Source organism: Lithobates pipiens, unplaced genomic scaffold (genome assembly GCF_037356315.1).
Source record: "Lithobates pipiens isolate NorthernLeopardFrog02 unplaced genomic scaffold, aLitPip1_a1.2 Scaffold_18, whole genome shotgun sequence".
Classification (NCBI taxonomy): domain Eukaryota; kingdom Metazoa; phylum Chordata; class Amphibia; order Anura; family Ranidae; genus Lithobates; species Lithobates pipiens.
In genome coordinates this window covers 63,400,466-63,424,498 of record NW_027507758.1, presented here as the reverse complement: position 1 = coordinate 63,424,498, position 24,033 = coordinate 63,400,466, and the positions used below count along the sequence as shown (strand labels likewise).

The following is a 24,033-nucleotide window of genomic DNA, read 5'->3' as shown; positions in this document are numbered from 1 at the left end:
TGGTTATAGGGGAGGGGATGGGCAAAGACACATTTTTGCAGAAATTCAATTCTCTGGCCATAGAATGTAAATAGGAGAGGAATATGTCTAATCAAGAATCAAATGCTTTGAAACAACTGCCCATCCTCAAACCCTGTGGAAGCGAACACAGCCTTTTGTGTGAATTGGCTAATGCGGATAGCAGGAAATGAGTGGTTAACAGATCCCTAAAGAAGGAAATATCAGCTTCCTCTCCCACAGAGGTTTACTGTTTGTTTAGCTCAAATCTCCCAGTACAGATGAACCAAAACCAATGAATATGCATTGCTGTGGCTCAAAAGGAGTTCAGGTCATTCTACCTGGTGCTTTAAAGTGGAGTTCCACCCAAAAGTGGAACTTCTGCTTTAAGCACTCCCCCCGACATGCCCCATTAGGCATGTCATTTCTTTTTTTTTTGGGGGGGGGGGGGGTACTTAATTTAGAGTAGGACCTCCTCCTTCCTGCTCTTGGCTGCCTAGGCGACTTCTCCTCTCCCCCTAGGCGCCCCTCCCTCTCTGCAATCTTCTGGGACACGTGGACGGTCCCAGAATATTGTCTGGCCACTAGCAGAGCACATCGCGACTCGCGCATGCGCAGTGTGCGTCCGGCCGTGAACCCAAAAGCTGTCACGGACGGGTGCCACAGTGGCTATGAAGGCACCGGTAGAGTAGAGGGGGGGGAGAGGAGCGAGGCTCCGGGCGGCCACATCGCTGCAACATGGGACAGGTGAGTGTCTGTTTATTAAAAGTCAGACGCTACACTTTTTGTAGCTGCTGACTTTTAATAAACGAAAAAACGCGTGGAACTCCGCTTTCAGGCTCTTTGATTCCAGGCTGATGATGTCCATACACAAAGAAATCTGATTGTTTGAAAAAGAATTACCTTCCTTTCACCTATACTGCCCATACACTCAGCGTGCTTCGCAAAATTCCAAAGGATATGTAAATGTGTCACACCTCAGGCGATGTCAAATGTGACGAAACGCATCGGTGAAGCTTGTGTCCGTGATGTCATTGCGTCTCCACTCCAGGGCCTTCATTTTACTGTCTTTGGGATGGTTGTTTTTACACAGCGCTGTTTTCCATTTGGATTGTTGCAAGAGTTTAGTACAATTTAAATAAAATATTTTAATGGCTGGTATTCCTTTAAATATATACATGATGCGGGAGCTTCATCTGTGAGTGCAGTGACCTCCTATCTGAATCTGGAGCAGTGGGAGACCTGCAACATCTATTATTGTGCGATTGAGCCTCATTGGAAAGATGGAGATCTTCTAACAGCTTTGTTGACTCCATACCATTGGTATATGCGTCCACTATTTCTGGTAAGCGTGCTGGCTACACATTGTGGTGGCTGATCACAGATTGATTGTTCAGCCTTTAGATATATAATTTTCCACTTATATTCTTGTGGGTCTTAATCCTTACATTGGTTGTCAGAACTTTTTTTACCAGGTCACTGATTTTGTGCCATTGTTATTTTCAGGACTATCTTGATGCACCAATCTGCGGAAGTGCATTTGTTTCACTTTCTCTATAGATGCATTTCATTTTCTTCACATTATTCTATGTATTGAATTCACAGTATATACTGTACATTTGATTGATATTGATATATTATTTTGGGTGTTTACTCACTTTAATTCTAGAGCTGCACTATAATGCATGTATTTGATTGTGCACTATTTTATTTCTAGTGAAGTGCCAGCAGCTACATCTATCTTCTAAGCAAAGATTTTCTATCTTTTTAATAATAATAAGTGTTCATTTTATGTTACTATTATTATTTCTTTACAATTTTAATTTTACAAATAAACATTTTATACAGGGTCCTAAAGAGATAGCACAGAAGATGTTTGCTTTCAGACTTGCTCTCTCTATAACTGAATCTTCACAGGGCACCAGGGAACAGGCAGGGGGTAGAGGGTGATCAGACATTCATGTTCTGATTCATTCAATTGTTTGTGTATATTGTAGTTTGAGCTATAGAGCTCAGTAAACAACACCAAAAGCAAAGGAGTTAAAAGGGAACTGTAATACTATAATGGTTTAATTTTAATCGTCAGTTTTTATATTTTTTAATGGAAGCTTTATTTCTTTCATTTACAAAGTGGTGCATAACAACAACCCAGATTGTCCTGAGCACTATGGGACATCCAAAGAAAGAGTAGAGCAGTATTTATTTCCGTTCAGGAACTGCTGACTCTCAGTAAAACTTTTGAGTTATAGTGCCTTGAAAAAGTATTCATTCCCCCTGAAATTTTCCACATTTTCTCATGTTACAACCAAAACCGTAAATGTTTTTCATTGGGATTTTATGTGATAGACCAACACAAAGTGGCAAATAATTGTGAAGTGGAAGGAAAATGATAAATGGTTTTCAAAAATGTTTACAAATAAATATGTGAAAAGTGTGGCGTGCATTTGTATTCAGCCCCCTTTCGGCTGGGTTCACACTGCTGCGGCTAGGAGACCTGGATGTGATTCGCACCGCACTGCAAATCACATCCGATCTCTGTGCGATGCGAGTTCAGCCATACAGATAGTATGACTAAATTCGCAGCGCACCCGCCCCAAACTCGCACGGGACCCTTTTTTTGGTCCGCAGCAGAATCGGATCGCATGGGTGTTCACACCATGCGATCCGATTCCTGTCCGAGTTTGCAGATCGCACTGCGATATGCGAACTGATCTGGGGGTGTCATTAACGTTTCACTGACACTCCCAGCAGTTCGCATAGGGCAGTGTGAACTGCCGCCGGGAGGCATGCAATGCGGGAACCCGCCGCGGATTCGCGGCATTCCCGCATCGCTGCAATGTGAACCCAGCCTTACTCTGATACTCCTAACTAAAATCTAGTGGAACCAACTAACTAGTAAATAGAGTCCATCTGTGTGTAATTTAATCTCAGTTTAAATACAGCTGTTCTGTGAAGCCTTATGCTGCATACACACGATCGGAATTTTGGCCAGAAAAAGACCGATGAGAGCTTTTCATCGGAAAATGCGACCATGTGTATGCTCCATCTGAATTTATCTGTCCAAATTCCCGCAAGCAAAAATTTGAGAGCATGTTCTCAATTTTTTCTGAAATTCCGACGAGCAAAAACTCACGCATGCTCAGATTCAACTATGAGATGGAAGCTATGGGCTACTGGGTATTGAACTTTCTTTTTCTAGTCCCATTGTACATGTGGTACGTCACCGGCGTTCAGCGGTCGGCAAGTGGTTAAAGTGATTGTAAACCCAAATTTTTTTTAATACCTACCTGCTCTGTGCAAGGGTTTTGCAGCTACGATCCATCTCTTCTCGGGGTCACCCACATCCCCCGCGCCAGACTGAGTGCCTATCATAGCAAGCCACTTGCTATGAGGGCACTCTGGTTGCATGCCAGCTCCTGTGCTGTCTCTGAGCCAATGAGGAGGGAGAGAGCCACAGCTCTCATGCACAACTCTGGATCGAGATCGGGCTCAGATAAGTATAGGGGGGGGGGGGGGTTTGGGGGGAGCTGTACTCAGAAGGCAAAGAATTAAGGTAAAAAAAAACTTAGCCTTTAAAACCATTTTAAGACATATTTCAGAATTGCATACTGACACAGGAAGATCCAATCTTTTCGCAAAATCCAGTTGTAGCTTTAAAACTTTTAACTGCTCGTCTCTCTCTTTAGCAGTTGGAGTAAGCCAAGGAGTGAAGTCTAAGCCGATCTGCAAAAGTGCAAAAGAAAGAGAACAGATTAAAAAATATATATAATAGGGATGGGTGCTATATACAGAGCTATGCCAAGGGCAGATGGCTCCTGAGGCAGCGATTTTGCCAACTTTACCTTCTCTAAAGTGCTGGCAGCTGCTTACACCATAACAACCAATAATGATGTGAGGCCCGGGGGCTAGAACTACACAGAGCTGAACATGCACTGAGAATATAATGGGGAGATTTACTAAAACTGGAGCACACAGAATCTGGTGCAGCTGAGCATGGTAGCCAATCAGCATCTAACTTCAGCTTGTTCAATTAAGTTTTGACAATATGCCCCCGTTCACATCAGCACAATCTGGCATGTCAAATCGCATGTCAAATCACAGCCTATTTCTGGCAATGGCACCGCCCCAATCGATGTCAGCGCGAGGAGGAAAAATAGCCGATTGCCGGCTCTGTTTTGTCACATGATCAGCTGTCATTGGCTGACAGCTGATCACGTGGTAAGGGGTCGGGATCGACCCCTTGCTCGGATCCGTGATCAGGCGAGTCTCATAGACTCGCCGATCACAGAGCGCGCCGCGCGCGCCCCTCAGGAGGCGCGCAGGCCGCTCGTGCACGGGACGACGTCAATAGACGTGGTCCCGGCAAAGCAGGTCCACGCTGTAGCCGCCATTTGGCTATAGCGCGGATCTCAAGAGGTTAAAAGGGAAACAGTAATGCCCTGTACACACGGTCAGATTTTTCATCAGAAAATGTTCAATGGGAGCTTTTTGGCGGGCCGTGTGTATGCTCAATCAGACATCTTCCATGGGAATTTCTGTCGCACAAAATTTGAGATCTGGTTCTCAAATTTTCAGACAACAAAATCCGTTGTCGGAAATTCTGAGTGTGTGTACACAATTCCGAAGGCACAAAGTTCCACGCATGCTCGGAATCAAGCAGAAGAGCAGCACTGGCTATTGAACTTCATTTTTCTCGGCTTGTCGTACATGTTGTACATCACCACGTTCTTGATGTTCGCAATTTCCGACCAACTTTGTGTGACCGTGTATGCAAGACAAGTTTAAGCCAACATCCGTCGGAAAAAATCCAAGGATTTTGTTGTCGGAATGTCCAATCAATTTCCGATCGTGTGTACAGGGCATAATAAAGCTTCTCCCATCCTTTGGAACTCCCATCCTCCAATCTGTCCGACTGTCCCCTAATCTATCCATCTTTAGACGATCCCTGAAATCCCTTCTCTTCAAAGAAACCTATCCTGCTTATAACTAACACTGTTTTACTCATCCCCCCACAGCTATTACCTTTTGTATCAATTGACCCTTCCTTTTTAGATTGTAAGCTCTAACGAGCAGGGCCCTCTGATTCCTCTTGTACCAAATTGTAGTGTAACTGTAATGTCTGCCCTCATGTTGTAAAGCGCTGCGCAAACTGTTGGTGCTATATAAAACCTGTATAATAATAATAATTGTTTGTGGTAGGGTTGCACCGATATTTGAAACCGATACTTTCAGGCTCGGCTCTTTGAGCGGTCAGTGGGTCTCCCCAATGTTGAAGAAGTCCGGTAATTGGAGCAGCCGACAATATTTATTACCAACATTGCTCAGCCCTGAAACACTAAAATAAAAAGAAACATTGTTTCTTTTTGTATCTTTCTGTTTCTTCATCTGTAGATCAAAGGGATAAGTGTCACTAAACCCACATCATAAAAAACTCTCAATAAATGGTGTAGTATATGCTGTTCATAGTCAGTGAGTATGAACAGCATGTAATACACCATTTATTGATAGTTTTCTGTATTCTGCAAAAAAAAAAAAATGGTTGATCCTGCTGCTCCTTATCTCCACCTTCTGTTCATGTCCCCAATTCAGTTAGGGTTTTTGCAGCTGTGGTGGCAACTCTGCACATGCTCAGTTTTCAGTGAGTTTCTATGCTGAACATTTCTTCCCTATCACATCTGAGCAGCCCATGTGACTATAGAGACACACATGTGGGTATGTATATACACAGTGGTAAATGACAGCCCACTCCCTCCCTCCATAACCACTAACCATCTAAACACAATGAGGGTGGGATATTACATGTAGATTAATGGAGGCTTCATCTCCCTGTTATTCTAAGACACGGCTGGAGAGAGTGACACAGCCTATGACTGGCAGAAATCCGCCCACACCATGTTATTTCCACAAAATAATAAAGATTTCAATTTAAATATACATTTGTATGCCAATTTAAAACAGTTTATTGATATTATTTATTTATTTTTACTCTGTATTCCAAAGGTTGTTTTTATTTATTTTGAACATGTGACCAGCAGCAGAGGACTAGACGCTCCTCCTGTTTATGTTTCCTTGCAGACAGGCTGGGAAAGAGCTGGGTCATGTGACAGCTATATATTGATTAGGAAAAGGGTATTAAGATTTTTTAATTTTTTTATATGATTACAGTACCATCATCCATATACAGAAATAAAAGGGACGATGTAAATTAAACAGTTTATGTTTAGTATCACTTTAATATTTAACGTGCGGTCACACATAATTACATACAAGGTAAGAATTTGCATGACAAACTCAATGCAGACTTGCATTACAGAATGGTCGATTAACCGGTTCCCTACCAGCACGCGCCGATGTACATCGGCACCATCGCTTGCGCGCCTGCCGGGACTTCCGTGAGTCGGGTCGCGGGTCCTGCGGATTCGATGTCCACAGGGATACCTGCGATCGCCTCACGCAGAGGAAGAACGGGGAGATACTAATGTAAACAAGCATCTCCCCATTCTGCCTAGTGACAGCGTCACTGATCTCTGTTCCCTGTGATCGAGAGCTATGATCAGTGACGTGTCACACGTAGCCACGTCCCCTCACAGTTAGAATCACTCCCCAGGACATACTTAACCCGTACACTGCCCCCTAGTGGTTAACCCCTTCACTGCCAGTGTCATTTACACAGGAATCAGTGCATTTGTATAGCACTGATTGCTGTATAAATGACAATGGTCCCAAAAATGTGTCAAAAATGTCTGATGTGTCCGCCATGATAAAAATCTTTGATTGCCGCCATTACTAGTAAAAAAAATTATTAATAAAAATGCCATAAAACTATCGCCTATTTTGTAGATGCTATAACTTTTGCGCAAACCAATCAATAAGCGCTCATTGCGATTTTTTTACCAGAAATATGTAGAAAAATACGTATCGGCCTAAACTGAGGAAAAAAATGTTTTTTTTATATATTTTTGGGGGATATTTATTATAGCAAAATGTAAAAAATAATGCTTTTTTTTTAAAATTGTCGTTCTTTTTTTGTTTATAGCGCAAAAAATAAAAACCACAGGGGTGAACAAATATGACCAAAAGAAAGCTCTATTTGTGGGGGAAAAAAGCACGTCAATTTTCTTCAGGAACCACGTCGCACGACTGCGCAATTGTCAGTTAAAGCGATGCAGTGCCGAATCACAAAAAGTGCTCTGGTCTTTGGCCAGCAAAATGGTCTGGGGCTTAAAGTGGGTGTAAACCCTTACAACACACTTTGACCTACAGGTAAGCCTAGATTAAGGCTTACCTGTAGGTCCACAAAATATCTCCTAAACCTATACGGTTTAGGAGATATTTGCCCGAAGACAGGCACCACGGCGCGCAGGCGCACTGAGCGCAGAATTTTCAACGACGGAGCTGCTGCGCGTGTCGATTCCCGTGCGCATGTGCGGGAGTGACGTCATCGCGGCTTCGCCGAATGACAGCGGCGCAGCTGCGAGACCCCACTGAGAAGATGGCTCCGGACTACAGGGGACAGCGGTGACTTCGCTGGCTCCTGTGTCAGGTAAGTGACACATAATGGACTACTATGCGATGCATAGTAGTCCATTATGCTTTGCCTTTGCAGGGAATGAAAGAGGAAATAAACTCATCAGGGTTTACTTCCTCTTTAAGTGGTTAAACTATATGACATTGTACATTTATTATACTGTTGGAGTATAAGGTGTATTTGTGAATTTTATACTTTAGCAAGGTCTTCCTGGTCTTATTACATACAAAATCTGAAGAAATCGATTTCCTATCAATATTATCAAATATCTAAACTGAAAAGTTGTGGTTGTACATTTATTGTGTTACTGGCACATTTTTTACACTTCCTTACCTCTCCTATAGCAATCAGATCTTTTTGGCACTTTTCAAACCATACAAGTGCGGGTTCCAAATCCTTCAAAAAAGACAATAAGGTAGAGAGGTGAAGGCATTTATAAAAAGGAAAATACAGCGTACTTTCAATGAGCATTTGGATTGAGTCATTATTGCATTGTTTTCCTTGTGAATAGGGATAAGCTCAGGCGTGTTCGGACATGAGTCCATGCGTTATTCTGCTAGGAAGCTGTCAAAGCCGACAGCCAATCATAGACAGTGGGGGAATTCTCCACCCCGCAGTCGCACGTATACAAAGGGCATGTATACATGGAGCTGCAAGGCAGGGAATGCCTCTGATTGGTTGTTGTCTTTGTCAGGAAATGATAACCAGGTGGATCATGTAAGATTTCACACTGGAGCGGTGCGCTTGCAGGATGGTCAAAAAAGTCCTGCAAGCTGCATCTTTGGAGCGCTGTAGGAGTGGTGTATTTATCGCTCCTAAAGCGCCCCTTCCCATAGAAAACAATGGGGCAGCGCTGCAAAGCGCTTTGCAGGTAGTTTTAACCCTTTTACGGCTGCTAGTGGGGGTTAAAACTGCCCCACTAGCGGTCGCATAGTGCCGCTAAAATGACGGTAAAGCTCTACTAAATATAGCGCCACTTTACCGCCAGCACCCGCAACGACCCAGTGTGAAAGTAGCCCAACTGACATTTTGTGGGAACTGAATAACTGCCACTGACATCACCAGTGACACTAATACAGCGATCAGTGCTAATACTATACACTGCCACTGCACTAATGACACTGGTAGGGAAGGGGGTAACATCAGGGGTGATCAAAGGGGTTAACTGTGTGCCTAACAATGTGTAATGTGTGCTGATTTTTAACACAGATTAACTCATGTTCCCTGCTTTGTAGGGAGAACAAAAAAAGCAATCATTCCCTCTGTATAGGACCCTCTGTGGGCTGTGATTGGACACAGCCGATCAACAGGTCCTGTCCGGGAATCATTGGCTGGGACCTGCTGAGAGATTCTCACTAACAAGGAGATCACAGTACCCCCCGGTACAGTGGGACTTTTAAGGCAGACCAAAAATATAAGTAAAAAATATATTACAAATTTATTCACAAAAATGATACACAAAATTGTTTTACAGAACAGTATAAAAATCCATACATATATCAATGCGTGGAATCATACATATACAGTGCCTTGCGAAAGTATTCGGCTCCCTTGAACTTTTCAACCTTTTGCCACATTTCAGGCTTCAAACATAAAGATATAAAATTTTTATTTTTTGTGAAGAATGGGGGTACTGTGATCTCCTTGTTAGGGGATCTTTCTATTTACATGTTTTGGGATGTTGGCGGCAATGATATTGGAAAGTATGCTTACCTTTATGGTTCCTCTCTTATATAATCACAGGGGAGTTGGGTGAGGGCATGCGCCTAAAACAGGCAGCAATGTGTGGGTACGCTGCGTTTCCTGTAGCTGCAGCCCCGTCACAGTATATGTATGCAACCTCACATGCCAGGAAGCTGACACTGCACATCGCTAATCACAGGCAGTGAGACATTTCCTGATTTGTGCAGCTGCGAACCATGGAATGTCTCACTGCCTGTGATTAGCGCTGGGCAGTGTCAGCTTCCTGGCAGGATCGGGTATGTGAGTATTTGAACACACCCGAGCCAATCTCTAGTGGTTAATTACCCATGGTATCAGTAATATTCAGCATGAAGGGGGTTAGTGTGTTGCATTAGTGACCAGTGTCAGTTAATTAACCCCTTTGTGCTGCATTAGTGGCAGTGGTGTCAGTCTTTTTAAACCCCTTCATGCTGCAGCATAAAGGGATTAAAGTGATTGTAAACCCTCAGGGACAACTTTCACCTACAGATAAGCCTAGATTAAGGCTTACCGGTAGGTGCTTGCAATATCTCCTTAACCTACATGGTTTAGGAGATATTGGCAAAAAAGGCTGTACCAATGTCTATGGTGCATGGGCTCCTTAGACAACAGCGTAGGCACACTGAGCGTGCCATTTCCGAGGGCAATTGTGCAGTCACTGGCGGCTCCCGTGTGCATGCTGGAGTCCACGAACATGGAAGTCACTCTGGGAGACATGGCGGCAATGGAGGGGGAAACGAGGACAGCTGCGGGGGCTTCGATCTCATGTAAGTAATTCATAATGAGCTAGAATGCTAATTGGTAATGAATTGGTGATTAATTCATCTCACCTCGCTCACCCCTCGCCCCAGTGTTAGCTGGTTTATCTGTAGCTGTTTATCTGGTTACTATTGATGCACTACCTCTGGTTGGTTCCTCCTCTGGGTCGCACTGCGGTGACCGGCTGCTCTCTACAGTCCCCTCTCTTCGCGCCTCCCAGTGACATCATACTGGGAATTGGGAAGTGTCTGTCGGGCGGAGATTACTCTGCAGCTCCGCCTGACAGGGGGATGTGAAGGCCGGGTCCTAGGCTTGTGCTGGGTGCAGGAGAGCACTCGGCACATCCTTGCAGGCAGCTGTGAGGAATTGTAGCATGACCAGCAGTGGTCGGTATACTTGTTGCCCAAAACTATTTTAGCAGCACACTGCCAGCACTGCGCCCCTCTTCTCACAGTAAATTGCTCCTCCCAGGGCACCCGTCCCCTCATCCCCACCCAACCCCCACCCCCCGTCGTACCGGCCTTCAATGGACAAGGAATATCCAATGAACAGCATGACTGACCCAAATGTGTCCAGTCACTTACCAATTCATGGGAATCCAATGTTTCCACAAGGCCTAGAATATGCAGCTATTTTGAGTTGGCGACTCCTGGGCCTGACAAAGGTGACTTCTTTACTAAGTTCAGGAGTGACTTAATTGACTTAAGTGACTTATTTAAACCATTCTCGGAGTTGGTGCAGGAATATCACCTTGCCATGCCTTCTACTACCACCATCAATTATCTGCCTATATTAAGTCCAACATGGGTCTGAAAGGAGGCAAACTACGGCACCTGGTGGTGGATATAGCAATACAACAAAAATTCTATTAAATTCTTATTATCCTATTAAATTTACCTCCTCAAGAAATTGCATCTGTTTATTGAAAGCTAGGAGAGCTACTCTTAAGGCTTGGACTTTTCCTACAGTTCCTTCTGTTAAAAGGGACTTGCAATCATTACTTTATCAGGAAAAGCTGGACGCCATGGTTCAAAACTTTGCACCCATAAAACAATTTTCATTCTTCCTTCACACTGGAAATTGCTCAATTGATGTCCTCCTAAGGCTGCTTTCACACTGCAGCAGGAGCGGCGTCGGCGGTAAAGTGCCGCTATTTTTAGCGGCGCTTTGCCGGCGGTATTGCCGCGGTGTCCCATTGATTTCAATGGGTAGGAGCGGTGAATACACCGCTCCTTCACCGCTGCAAAGATGCGGCTAGCAGGACTTTTTTCACCGTCCTGCCAGCGCATCGCTCCAGTGTGAAAGCCCTCCGGGTTTCACACTGGAGTTAAAGGGGCCGGTTTTTTTCAGGCGTTACACAGGCGCTATTTTTAACGCTGTAACGCCTGAATACCGCCCCAGTGTGAAAGCAGCCTTACAGTTCACTGAATGTTACGATAAAGCCAATTTAACCAATTTAACCAAACTCACGCTTCCTTCTTCTGACCCCATGCCTGGAACAAAACAACCCCCTACGCGTTTTTTACTTTTAGCCCAGACCTACCAGTCTAGAGCACTTTTTCCTTTTGTTGGTCTTTCATGTGTTTTTTTTTTTTTTTTCTCTGTTAATCACAGGAGTAAATGGCAATTATTATGTACTGTTGCTTATTTGAAATGGTCACCCCTAGACAACAGCACAATCTCAAGAGCTAAGAGTTTTTTCCTGTCATCAACATTTGCTTTATTATATGCATATTGAACTGAACGGGGTCACTGACACAAGTGTGATTTTGATCCCTTTTTTTCAGGTTTAGCTATATTGAGCTGCTGTTGATCGTTTAGCCTAACTCTAGTCAATATCTTAAAGATGGAACTCTGAGCCTGTTTTGAAACTACTCGTTTTATTTTTTGCGGGCATGCCCCCTGAATACTTTGATGTTATTTGCATGCTCTTGCAAATGTCAATAAAAATATTTTGAAAAAAAAAGTTGACCTTAAAGCTCCACCCAAAAGTAGAAATCGTGCTTATATGCTTTCTCTCCCCCCCCCCCCCCCCCCGCCTTTGGTGCCACATTTAGCACCTTTCATTGCGGGAGGGGGGAAACGGGGGACCTGTTTTTGACAGGTCCCCTTCTCCACTTCTGGAGACAGGCCGATCTCCCTGAAGTTCGGTCCCACTCCGCCGGGCAAAATAGAAAGCCCAGCGCGTGCTCAGAATAAATTATGAGACTAAAGCTATTGGCTACTGCCCTCTTTATAGTGCTGTCGTACGTGTTCTACGTCACCGTGTTCTGAATGATCGGATTTGCACATGTGCAGTAGGGAACCAAGAGTGAACCCGAAAGTCTTCACTGCCTGGTTCCCTTACCAGGAATGGCGGCGGCAGCAACTGGAAGTCGATCCGAAGATCGGCTGGGGTGCCGATATCTCGGGCTCCCTGGACAGGTAATAAGGTGTCCTTATATTAAAAGTCAGCAGTCCTTCCTGCCCACAACCTCCTGAGACATGTCACTTGTCCCAGGAGGTTGCTGGACCAACCTGTCAGCACAACGCAGACTTGCACATGCACAGTGGGGAGCCAACTGTAAAACAGCATGAAGTCATAGCTGGCTTCCCACAAGCAAGAAGGTGGCGCTGGACACTGACAAAGCAAATAATCTAAGAAAAGTAAGAAAACTCATACTGAGAGAAAAATGTAAACTTCTAGGTAAGGTACTATAGCCATGGGATCAGAATTTTCAGAAAGCAGTGTCATCATGCTACCCCCCCCCTTCACATATCATTTAGTGCAGGTTTCCTTCAAGAATTTTGGTTGGTACACAAAGGCTTTTTAATGACTGCAATAAGTTCTACAGTATCTGCAGCTGTGGCTAAGCTCTTCCAGCAGAGGACACTGAACAGAAACTGCTAGATAAATGACATAATGATCGGATTGACAGATATGGTTGACTATCCCTTAACTATACCAACCTTCATTGTAACACTGCGGGGACCATCTCCATTATTCTGAATAGGGTGTACCCCAAAACATGGCATCACAAAATCTGGATAGCTGTAAAATTAATTTTCAAAAATTAGGGTACTTGTAGAACAAATGATTCACCAATTAACTATAACCTGGATTATGGAATAATTTGGAGGTGTGGTCGATGTGGTCAAATCTTCTTTCATAATGACCATTGTGTATTGACCAATGGTTTGTTCGAGTTAGAAGTCACCATATAAAATAATTTAAATGTCACTAAAGAAAAAATCTTTTTTTCATTTTGGATAGAGTAAAAGAGGGTTAGAACCACTGTCAGTGTTATTTTTGCCACCTGTGTCCTCATTGAGGAGATTTCCTTTCACTTCCTGTTCAGTAGTCAAAACAGGAAGTGAGAGGAAATCCCTTCAAAATTAGGGAATCCTAGGTTGTCATCGGGGTCACCAGAACTAGTGTCTACATTGGAAGATTTCCCTTACATTGCTGTTTTGGGGGCAACCCGAAATTTGGGTTTTTCTTTTAATCTCACTTTCGGTGATAATGGTGAAAATGACAAAATATAGAGAGCGGCGCTCCCTAACAGGGGCGCAGACATTGATGATCACTTGACAGGTGTTCTAATCACTGAAAAAAAAAAAAAAGATAGATAGATAGATACTGAATATATCAGATATATATTAAGACTGTCGTCAGTTTTTTAGTAGGTCATAGTCCAGCAATAGTAGTAGCAAAGCAGGTAAAGAGTTGTAGAAAAGCTTATCAACAACAGCACATGCATGCACTTTGAAGATGGAAAGAATAGCTCAGCAATAGTTTATTGCTCAAAGTCCATAAGCGCCAGCGTGGTATAGGACATAAACAAGTAGCTAAGTATAGAAGCATGTGCAAGCTCAAAGGTATAGTTATGCAAGCAGACACGAAATGACACAGGCCATTAGCTGGGATATCGACTCAAGTATTGTCCCAGTTTAGTCATTAGATATTGTCACTGAGCAATACAAACTAGACAAGTGCAGTTTGCTTCGTTCCGAATTAATATACGGACACATTTTCCATTCTTCAGAGATTCGGATATATCTGAATACCCGAATTACCGGATAAACAAAGTTTATCGAATGCTCCGAATGACGAAAACAACATTTTTTCAATTTCCAAAATTCTAATTGAAATTCAAATAAAATTTTACATTGAATTCCATTTGAATTTGAACTGTAAACATGGAAACAATAATAAACTGCGCTGGACATAAAATAAATAAATAAATAAAAATGAATAATTGATAATAGCAGGTGAATCAAAAGGCTGCAGCTCAAAGTGGGATACAAACACAAAACTGCATAAGAGAAAGACTCAAGAGCTGCGCCATATACAGTGATTAATGACAGGATTGATATTAATTCATACAATCACAAAATAAATATATACCGGAGTTAAGTAAATAAAAAAAAAAAAATATATATATATATATATAAAATAAAAAACACTGTGATCAGTGATTTTAAATCCTCATAATAGTCCTGATAAGAACTATTAGCCCTTGTACACACGGTCGGAGATTCCGACAACCAAATCCGACGGATTCTGTCCGTCAGATTTTGTCCGACGGATCTTGTCCGAAACTTGCATACACACGGTCGGACAAAGTTGTCGGAAAATCCAATCATTCAGAACGTGATGACGTTATTTTGTTACGATGGGACTACGTTCAGGCTAGTAGCCAATAGCTTTGGTGTAGGAATTTGATCTGAGCATGCGTGGCACTTTGTCCGATCGGAATTCTCTACACATGATCGGAGTATGTCCGATCGGACCAGTTTGTCGGAAAATATTTCCAGCAAGTTGGAAAATTTGGTCCGATGGATATTCCGACGGAATCAGTCCGATGCATACCACACACAGTCGGATTATCCGACAAAACGGTCCGATAGGACACATTCCGAAGGATTCTCCGACCGTGTGTACAAGGGCTTAGAAAGGAATGTGTTTCTGCAACTTTTTTCCTCTCTTGTAGATGAACTGTTGCCTTATAAGAGTCACTTTCAGTAAATTCATTTTGACTGATGGGAACCTTATGAGCATTTAAAATCACTGATCAGTGTTTTTTTTATTATATATATATCAAATCATTCTCTGCAGCTATTACCTTTTGTACCACCACCCCTCCCTTTAGAATGTAAGCTCTACGAGCAGGGTCCTCCTGTACCTTTTGTATTGTACTGTAATTGTGTTGTCCCCCCTATGCATTGTAAAGCGCTGCGTAAACTGTTGGCGCTATATAAATCGTTATTAATAATAATAATTATATATATATATATATATATATATATATATATATTTTTTTTTTTTATGTATTTATTTAATTCCGGTATATATTTATTTTGTGATTGTATGAATTAATATCAATCCTGTCATTAATCACTGTATATGGCGCAGCTCTTGAGTATTTTTCGAACTGTAAACATATTTTTGAAATCAAAGACTGTGTGTGTTATTAGTACCATTTTCGAAAACAACTTTTGTTAAGCCAAAGGTGATTTAAAGAGTCACTGTAATCATTTAATGAAGATTTTTTTTGTTTGTTCACTTTGCCGCATTCGAATCGAAAAAAATATAACATTTCGATTCAACTGATTCTAAATTTATCAATTCGAATGTTTTGAATCGAAAAAAAAAGGGAAATTCGAAAGAAGACATAAAACAAATTATGATTACGAATTGAACAAATCAACCGAATTTAACTAAACTAAATAACTAGATTAACGGATCTAAACTAAATCCTTTTTGTTGTCATGCACATGTCTAATACAAACACCTTTGGCCAGCCTCCGGTTCCAACATAACTGTCACCAGCCTTCATTTTCATGATCAGCTTACCCAAGCTCACCTTATAAGTATTGAAAGCAACAACTTCTCAGCTAAATAATGAGAATGTACATAATAATATGTATGTACAGCATAGCTCCCAACTGTCCCTGATTTCGAGGGACTGTCCCTCTTTCCTCCTCATTTGTACATCATTTTGGTCTGATCTATATAGCTGTATTAAAAATGCACTTTTTGTCTATCAAAAGTTTCCAGCGCTAAACCTTTCATTTGATTTCTAAATTGCTACATTTGTAAATTCCAAAAGCGAATATATAGGAATAGTAGTGGTAAAAAAAACACTTGTGGGTTTAACCAATCTTGTTTTTTTTGTACAATTCTCCTTTAAGGGGGCGTGGAAAGGGGTGTGTCCTATACCTAAATACTTTTTCTGATAGGTGTCCCTTATTCCCATCTCCAAAAGTTGGGAGGTATGTGTACAGTATGGTTATAGAACTTGTATTGTGTTTGTATATATTGTAATACACAGGGAAGATATCTTTAAGAATGTAGGGGTTGTGTCAGAGAAATATGAGTGAATCAAGGCAGCCCCGTAGGTCCTGACAAAACCATATACACCACACTGGTGAAACGCGTAAATCTCAGTGTGGCATCTGGACTTCCACTGGGCTCTGTCTCCTGGCATTATTATGGATCCGAGTGCCATTGTGTATCAGTGCAGTAGAGGAACACACTTTGATGGAGTGGAGGACTGTATGTATCACATTAGGTAGCTGAGTAATTGCTGCTTTCAGTATGTATATGGTGAGAATCTCAGGAAAGAGGATCGTGAAAATGCAGGCTGGAGACAGTTATGTTGGAACTGGAGGCTAGCCAAGGGTTTGTATCACTCAGTGACAATATCTGCAGATTTCCCCCTACTTCCTTTCTGGTACAGCCATTATCACCAGGACAGGAAGTGAGTTGAAATCTCTGTAGCATAGCCCTGGATAGCAGTGAAAACCTAACAGGATGTCACAGTTTAGCTGCAGAGCCGATCTGTGTCTTACTGGTCGCATACGTTTTTTACCTTTTGCTGCTGTAGGTCTGCTGGCACCTGTGGTTCCACAGGCTTGTGCTCTGCTCTTGCTGCACTGACTTGCAGCTATGGGTGTCGCTGACTTCACCTGATGGTTAATATACCTTCCTTCCTGCGACTTCCTGTCCATCCTCCCATGTGTCTCCCTATTTAAACTCCACTCAGAGCAGTTTCTGGTTGCTCGAGCAACACTTGTTCCTGAGCCCCTTCCGTGCAACCTTTCCTAACCTGAGTTCACATGGACTGATCTCTGGTGTACCAACTCAGCTAGTTTTCCTGATTATGTTTGTCTGCTGCCCGCCCTGACCTTGGCTCGTTATCCGGTTCTCCTTTTGCTCCATCCACCCATCCATCGGTGGCACATTATGTGACACTTACCTGCAAATGCAGCCTGCGTCGTCCCTGCTACAGGCTGCCTCCATCTTTGCCAATCTTCTTTCCGGGGGCTACGGACTCTGGCTGGGTGACTGGCGGGAGCCGCGTGATGTCACTCCCGCACATGCCGTTCATAGCACATGATGTCACTCCCACACATGCACATGGGAGCCGCCGTTCAAAGCACACACTCCTGGCGGTCGTTCCTTCACAGCGCATGTGCCCAAGACATCATCAGCACAGTATACAGTAAATATCTCCTAAATGGTGTATGTTGAGGAGATATTTACAGTACCTATAGGTAAGCCTGATTATAGGCTTACCTATAGGTATAATGAATATATTAAGGTAAACAACCTTTTACCACTTGCCGACCGGCTCCCTTACATATACATCGGCAATTTGAAGATGGATATCTCGGTAACGGCAGCAGCTGCTACCACAACCGAGTTATCCATTTTGGAGTCGGTGGTTCTTTTTACGATAATGGTAGTCTCTGCAGCGGACACAAGATCACCGATATTGGCAGCAGGAGAGGGCCCCCTCCCGTCACTCTCCTGCGCCCTCTGGAGGTGATAGAGACCTGTCTGTGGCTGTGCATGGAGATGAGTGAGGCTACCATATTTTTTTGCATTTAAGTCCGAACATAAGATCTGAGGACTTTTTGACCCCAGATTTCATATTTAAGAGGACCTGTCATGCTTTTTTCTATTACAAGGGATATTTACATTCCTTGTAATAGGAATAAAAGTGACCTTTTTTTTTTTTTAAACAGTGTAAAAATAAATAAAATAAATCAACAGAAAAATTGCCCTTTAAGATGTATTGTGTGACAAAAAGTATTGCAATGACCGCCATTTTATTCTCTAGGGTGTTAGAAAAAAAAAAGTATAATGTTTGGAGGTTCTAAGTAATTTTCTATAAAAAAAAACATGTTTTTAACTTGTAAATACAGAGTCTGAAAAAGAGGCCTGGTCTTTAAGTGGTTAAGAGAATTTTTCCATGTACATATAGTAGAGCTGCACGATTAATCGTCGAGAATCGTTATTGTGATTTTTTTCCCTGTTTCGATCTTGACAAAAGTGTTTCACGATTCTTGCTATGCAAAGACTTCTCTCTACTCTTCTGAAGCCACAGCTGTCAAAAAAACGGGCAGACTGCCAAGAATCACAACATTCTTTAGCAGTGAAGCTTAAGTATAAACATTGTAACAATTTGTCAATGGAATAGACTTTGTGTGTAAATGAGGAATGTTTAACAACGACGCAAGGGCAACTATTGGCTACTGGCTATTGAACTTCCTTTTTCTAGTCCCGTCATATGTCATTGCGTTAAACGATCAGACTTTGGTGTGATCATGTGTAGGCAAGTCCGTTTCAGCGGAACTCATTCGAAAAGTGCATCAGAGTTTATTCTGATGGAAATTCCGGTCGTATGTACGCGGCAGGTTAGGATGTGGAATTCTCTTCCGTAGGAGGTGGTCTCAGCGGGGAGAATTGATAGTTAAAAAAAACGATTAGATAAGCACCTGAACGACCACAACATACAGGGATATACAATGTAATACTGACATATAATCACACACATAGGGTGGACTTGATGGACTTGTGTCTTTTTTCAACCTCTCCTACTATATAATTATGAAATGTGCACACTGCCTGGTACCGCTGTCCTTGGAACAAAAGCACCGGCAATACTCAGTTGCACTCTCTCCATACCTTTGTGAAAGCCGAAGAAGCCTTTCAAACTCTCCGCAGTGTTCTGTAACAGAAACAAGAGCACGGACCCCTTCCTAGACAAAAACAAAATATTCAAGTGATAAAAGTATCATTATTGTATATTTGACTCCTGACATCAAATCATGGCTTCGCTTACCTTCCTTGATCTTTCTAGAATATCCTTTGTATCCTTGAAAAGGAAATAGCAACTGTTAGTTTTAGCTTTTTTTTTATAAATACACAATAAAGACGCACAGCGGGGAGCTGTTCTTTGGTTTTCATGTTTATTTGATCAATTGTTGACTTACAACAAACAATTGTGGCTAATTTGGAAATCTTCTGAATGACAAGTAGATCAATGGAAAGGAAATATCAGTGGTGCAGAACATCCCAGATCATGGCCAAGGAGAGGAATGTAGATGACCTTGGATGACCTGGAGAATTTTTACACCTTTTTCCGCCTCTACATCGCATACAATCAGAGAACTGCTCGTTAAAACTGACAAGCAAAGCATTACAGCCACATCATGTGACCACCCTCATCCGCTGCCTTTGCAGCTCGGGGGGGGGGGGGGGGGGCGATAAAAACATGGCTCATCTGCCCAGCAGGGGGGGGGGGCACAGACATCAATAAATACTTAAAAAAACTTTTTTTTTTCAATTCTTATTTGAACGATCCCCTAACACCGCACAACAGATTACTGTCATGTGAATAGGTGAGGTCACTGTTACTGAGGGGGGGGGGAATTAAAGTGGATTTTCACCCATTCCACCCATTCCACTGACTCGGCTCGCCCAACCTTCACTGTACATATACCGTGTTCTTTTTTTTTTAAAACACGGTATATGTACCTTATTCTCCATCATTTGACTGGGCAAATGACATCAGTGCCCCTGGCACCTACTGGGATATGTGACATGCATATCCCAGGAGGCACCAGGAGGCACCAGGAGGCACCAGGAGCCCCCATGTCACCACATTCACTAACGGAAGAGGGGCGCATGCCTAGCAGGGCACTCTTCCGCCTTCTGGCGCAGCCTCCTGATGACATCACACATGAACATGGTTCACACAGTAAAACAGTTTCATGATTTAAAAAAATAACAAAACAGTAAAGTTAGCCCAATTTTTTACATAATGTGAAAGATGAGGTTACACCGAGTAAATAGATACCCAACATGTCACGCTTTAAAATTGCGTACACTCATGGAATGACGCCAAACTTCAGTACTTAAAAATCCCCATAGGCGACGCTTTAATTTTTTTTTTGCAGGTTACATTTTTAGAGTTACAGACTCTAACGCACGCGGCAATACCTCACATGTGTGGTTTGAACGGCGTTTACATATGTGGGCGGGACTAACGTTTTTTTTTTAAAAACTCGATTCGAATCGATTTTTTTTTTTTTGATGCACACTACGCCGGTTCTGAAGAGTTGCAGGCAGGAGTTTATAGTCCGCGGTGTCCGGCCTTGCGGACTAGGCCGAAGCCGCGGTCTCGCCTAAAAACTCTTGCCCGCAGCTCCTCAGGACCGGCGTGGTGTCAGCATCGGTCCCAGTGAAAAAAAAAAAACCCCAAAAAAAAACGATTTGCTGAAATTTTGACTCAATTTGACCTCTCAACTTGAATCAAGATTTAAATCGATTTTTTTACCCAGCCCTATTCGTGGCAGGCCCTCTTTATGAAGAGATGCAGGGTCAATAAGACCCCACATCTGTCCTCCAGGCTGAAAAAGCATGAGATCGGGAAAAAAAATCCACGATCCCATGCTTACCAGCCGCAGTCGCGGCTTTGTTTACAACTGCGACCCAGACGTGACGTCATAACGTTGCGCCCAGGCCTCCAACGGTCATAGAGATGACCGGTGACCATCTGGTCACTGGTCATCTATATGCTTGTCCAGGGCTGGACTGGGACAAAAATTTGGCCCTGGACATCATCCAGACCAGCCCACTTTAATTTTTCGAATAAGCACAAAAACAGTATATAAAACTATACGCAATTGTGCAAAAAAACATAAGTAGCATAACATAAGGAGTCCTCACTAGCCTCTTTTATTATTTCACTTATTCTCCTCTGTATTTTTCTCATCTTTCTCACATCACTGTGTGAAGTTGAGGGCGAGCCGCGCAGCCATTACTTTGTCACTGAAACCGGCCCACTGAGCCATCGGCCCACCGGGAAACTCCCTGTAGTCCCAATGGCCAGTACATGCCTGTGCTCGTCATCCGGCAGTGGGTGATTCTTTCTCTGGGTCCCTGATGGCGTGGGAGATCCCCGGAGAAGCACCGGATGGGGCGGGAGGGGGGATGTCCCCTCCCGTCGCCTGTAAAAACGATCAAGCGGTGGAACTGCCACTATGATCGTTCTTATGATCGCTGGCTGCAAACAAGGATATCGGAATGATGCATATAGCTGCAGGCATCATTCAGATATTCCCACTGAAAGTCCAGGACGTCATATGATGTCCTTGGGGGGGAAGTGGTTAAAGAAGTCGTGTGCAAGCCACGATGAAGTCGCACATGGATGTCACACAACTTATAAGCCGCAGCAGTGTGAACAAGGGCAAAAGATGAGACGGTGATGACGTGATCTTCACCTTGGCCAATCAGAGGAAGTCTTGTATGCATTTAGAAAAATACAAGGCGTTCTGTTAAGGCGCCCATGCTAAGCGATCGATCTTCTATGGAGACAAACCGTGTCACAACTTGAGCAAAGCCATTAAGCTTTTCGTTTTTAGAAGCTGTGTGGAAATTAAAAAAAAGAAGAAAGTAGAAACTGATTGATTGCTATGGGCAACAGCACCAGGGGGGACAGAACTTGTCTCAGGCTCTTTCCTTTGACCACTTTAGATCGGCTCTATAGCAGTTTTACACCCGCGTCATGTATATATATACGGGTAGGAAGCAGATCGGTGTGTGTCGGGTACTCTATCCGCCGTCACCTGCTGATCATCAGGGGAGAGAGAACTGCTTCTGTCAGAATGCCGATCTGCCTTGTTTACATAGGCAGATCGGCATTCTGACAGAAGGGAAGGATCCCCTGTCTCTGCAAAGCAGGGACTAAACTCCATCTCTTCCCCTAGGAAAAGCACAGTGTAGTAAAACACCAGCTATATCCCCCCCCGAATATTAACCCCTTACCAAAAGTGCTAGATTTTTTTTTAGCACTGATCACTGTATTAGTGTCACTGGTTCCCAAAAAGTGTCATATTGTCCTATATCGCAGTCCCCCTATAAGTTGCCGATTGCCACCATTACTAGTAAAAAATATCTAAATAAATAAATAAAAATATCCCATGGTTTGTAGATGCTATAACTTTTACGCAAACCAATCAATATACGCTTATTGGGATTTTTTTTTACCAAAAATATGTAGCAGAATACATATTGGCCTAAGTTTATGAAGAAATTAGATTTTTTTTACATTTTTTTTATTGAATATGATTATATAAATGATTAGATGATTATGATTAGATAAAGTCCCACTTGTTCCCCTTTTCTTTTTACTTATTGAATATGTATTATAGCAGAAAGTAAAAAATATTGTTTTGGGAACAATAGTAGACAGGCCGTGGCCAGGGCCCTGTTCCAAGCACGAAAGATGATTCTTTGGCATTGGAAAGCGACCGAGCCTCCGGCACTGGGGGAGTGGATTGCCCAAATGGGGGACACCATTAGGATGGAAAAGTTTATTTTTCAACATAGAGGGCGACCGGAAAAGTTTGAGAAACTCTGGGCACTCTGGTTGGATACTCCTGGCCTTTCTCCGGTCGATCTGGTCATGGACAGATTGCTGAGATAAAAGCAGGGGAAGAGCGATTTGAGATGGGGGGGGGGGGGGGGGGGTAGCACTAACTGTTAGACACCCACTGCAGGCAATTTTGTATGGGTGAATCGAGGCACAGCTAGGATACACGGTGTCAATATCTAAGGTGGTTGGGACGATATGGCATGAGAATGCTTGAATATTCCTTTTGTAGAGGTGAATAAGTTTATGTGCTGTGACAAGAACCTATGCTTGAGATGTAAGCTGCAAGTTGTACTTATATGTTTTTGTTATTTAATAAACTTTCTCTGATTTAAAAAAATAAATAAAAAATATTGTTTTTTTTTTCAAAATTGTCGCTTTTTTTGTTTTTAGCACAAAAAAAGAAAAAAAATGCAGAGATGATAAAATGCCACCAAAAGAAAGCTCTATTTGTGGGGAAAAAAGGACGTCAATTTTATTTGTGTACAGTGGCGCACGACCGCGCAATTGTCAGTTAAAGTAACGCAGTGCCGAATTGCAAAAAAATGGCCTGGTCATGAGGGGGGGGTAAACCTTCCGGAAGTCAAGTAGTTCATTATTCCTAACAAAATTCTAATATTGTCAAATAAGAATTTGCCAACCAGTTGCTATGCCCTGTAGTCACAAATTCACGCTCACTGACAAGAACCTGTCACCACTAATGGAGACATCTTGGTGAAGTCTCCTGCCTAAGTCCCTATGCATTTTAGTCTTCAGAAAAATGGCCGCCGCTCTGGTCTTCAGTTGCATTTTTAGAGACAGGGTTATAGACCGTGGTAGCGCGGAGCTGGTGACTACTTTCTCTTTCGGATAGTTTATATAGTTACAAGATTGGCGCGTTACCTGCAGAAACTCATCAGCGGTCACATGACAATGACAGTCAATAAAACCCACAGCCATTCCTCTCCGCGTCTCTCTCAGACACAGGGGCCGGACTTGGCAGCGGTAACGCCCATGAGAGGTGTGGTTTGTCTGTAGGCGGGATTTCTACGGCGCTCGCCTAAATCCAGAGGGGCGGAGACATTTTGAGCACGTGGTCTACAGATGCTTAATGATTTTCGGCGGTAGATGATCTTGCATAGGTCTCTGCTGAGCACACACGGGACGATCTGATTGGTTGTATGGGAGGTTGAAGGCTCATGCACGCTGTCAGGGTTGATGCTCCTAATTTAGAGGAACTGTCCATCTTTTGGAACTGGAGCCCTCTGTACCACTTTCCTTCTCAGTCATCATTCTTTTTATTGTGACCTTTCCCATAAAAAATAATATAATAATAAACAA

At 42.8% G+C, this 24,033-nt stretch overlaps 1 protein-coding gene across 1 annotated transcript in view; it reads right to left on the bottom strand.

Moving 5' to 3' along the window:
• The window catches only part of LOC143987178 (putative deoxyribonuclease tatdn3-A), a 41,518-nt gene extending 17,789 nt beyond the window's left edge, over positions 1 to 23,729 (bottom strand). Inside the window, exons 1-6 of the mRNA XM_077485751.1 lie at positions 23,596 to 23,729; positions 19,120 to 19,152; positions 18,963 to 19,036; positions 12,956 to 13,037; positions 7,859 to 7,921; positions 3,611 to 3,720 (exon numbers count right to left, since the gene is read on the bottom strand). Coding sequence (XP_077341877.1) covers positions 3,611 to 3,720; positions 7,859 to 7,921; positions 12,956 to 13,037; positions 18,963 to 19,036; positions 19,120 to 19,152; positions 23,596 to 23,652 — 419 coding nt within the window. The 5' untranslated portion in view covers positions 23,653 to 23,729. The remainder of the gene's footprint in view (positions 1 to 3,610; positions 3,721 to 7,858; positions 7,922 to 12,955; positions 13,038 to 18,962; positions 19,037 to 19,119; positions 19,153 to 23,595) is intronic.
• Between the last annotated feature and the right edge of the window lie 304 nt (positions 23,730 to 24,033).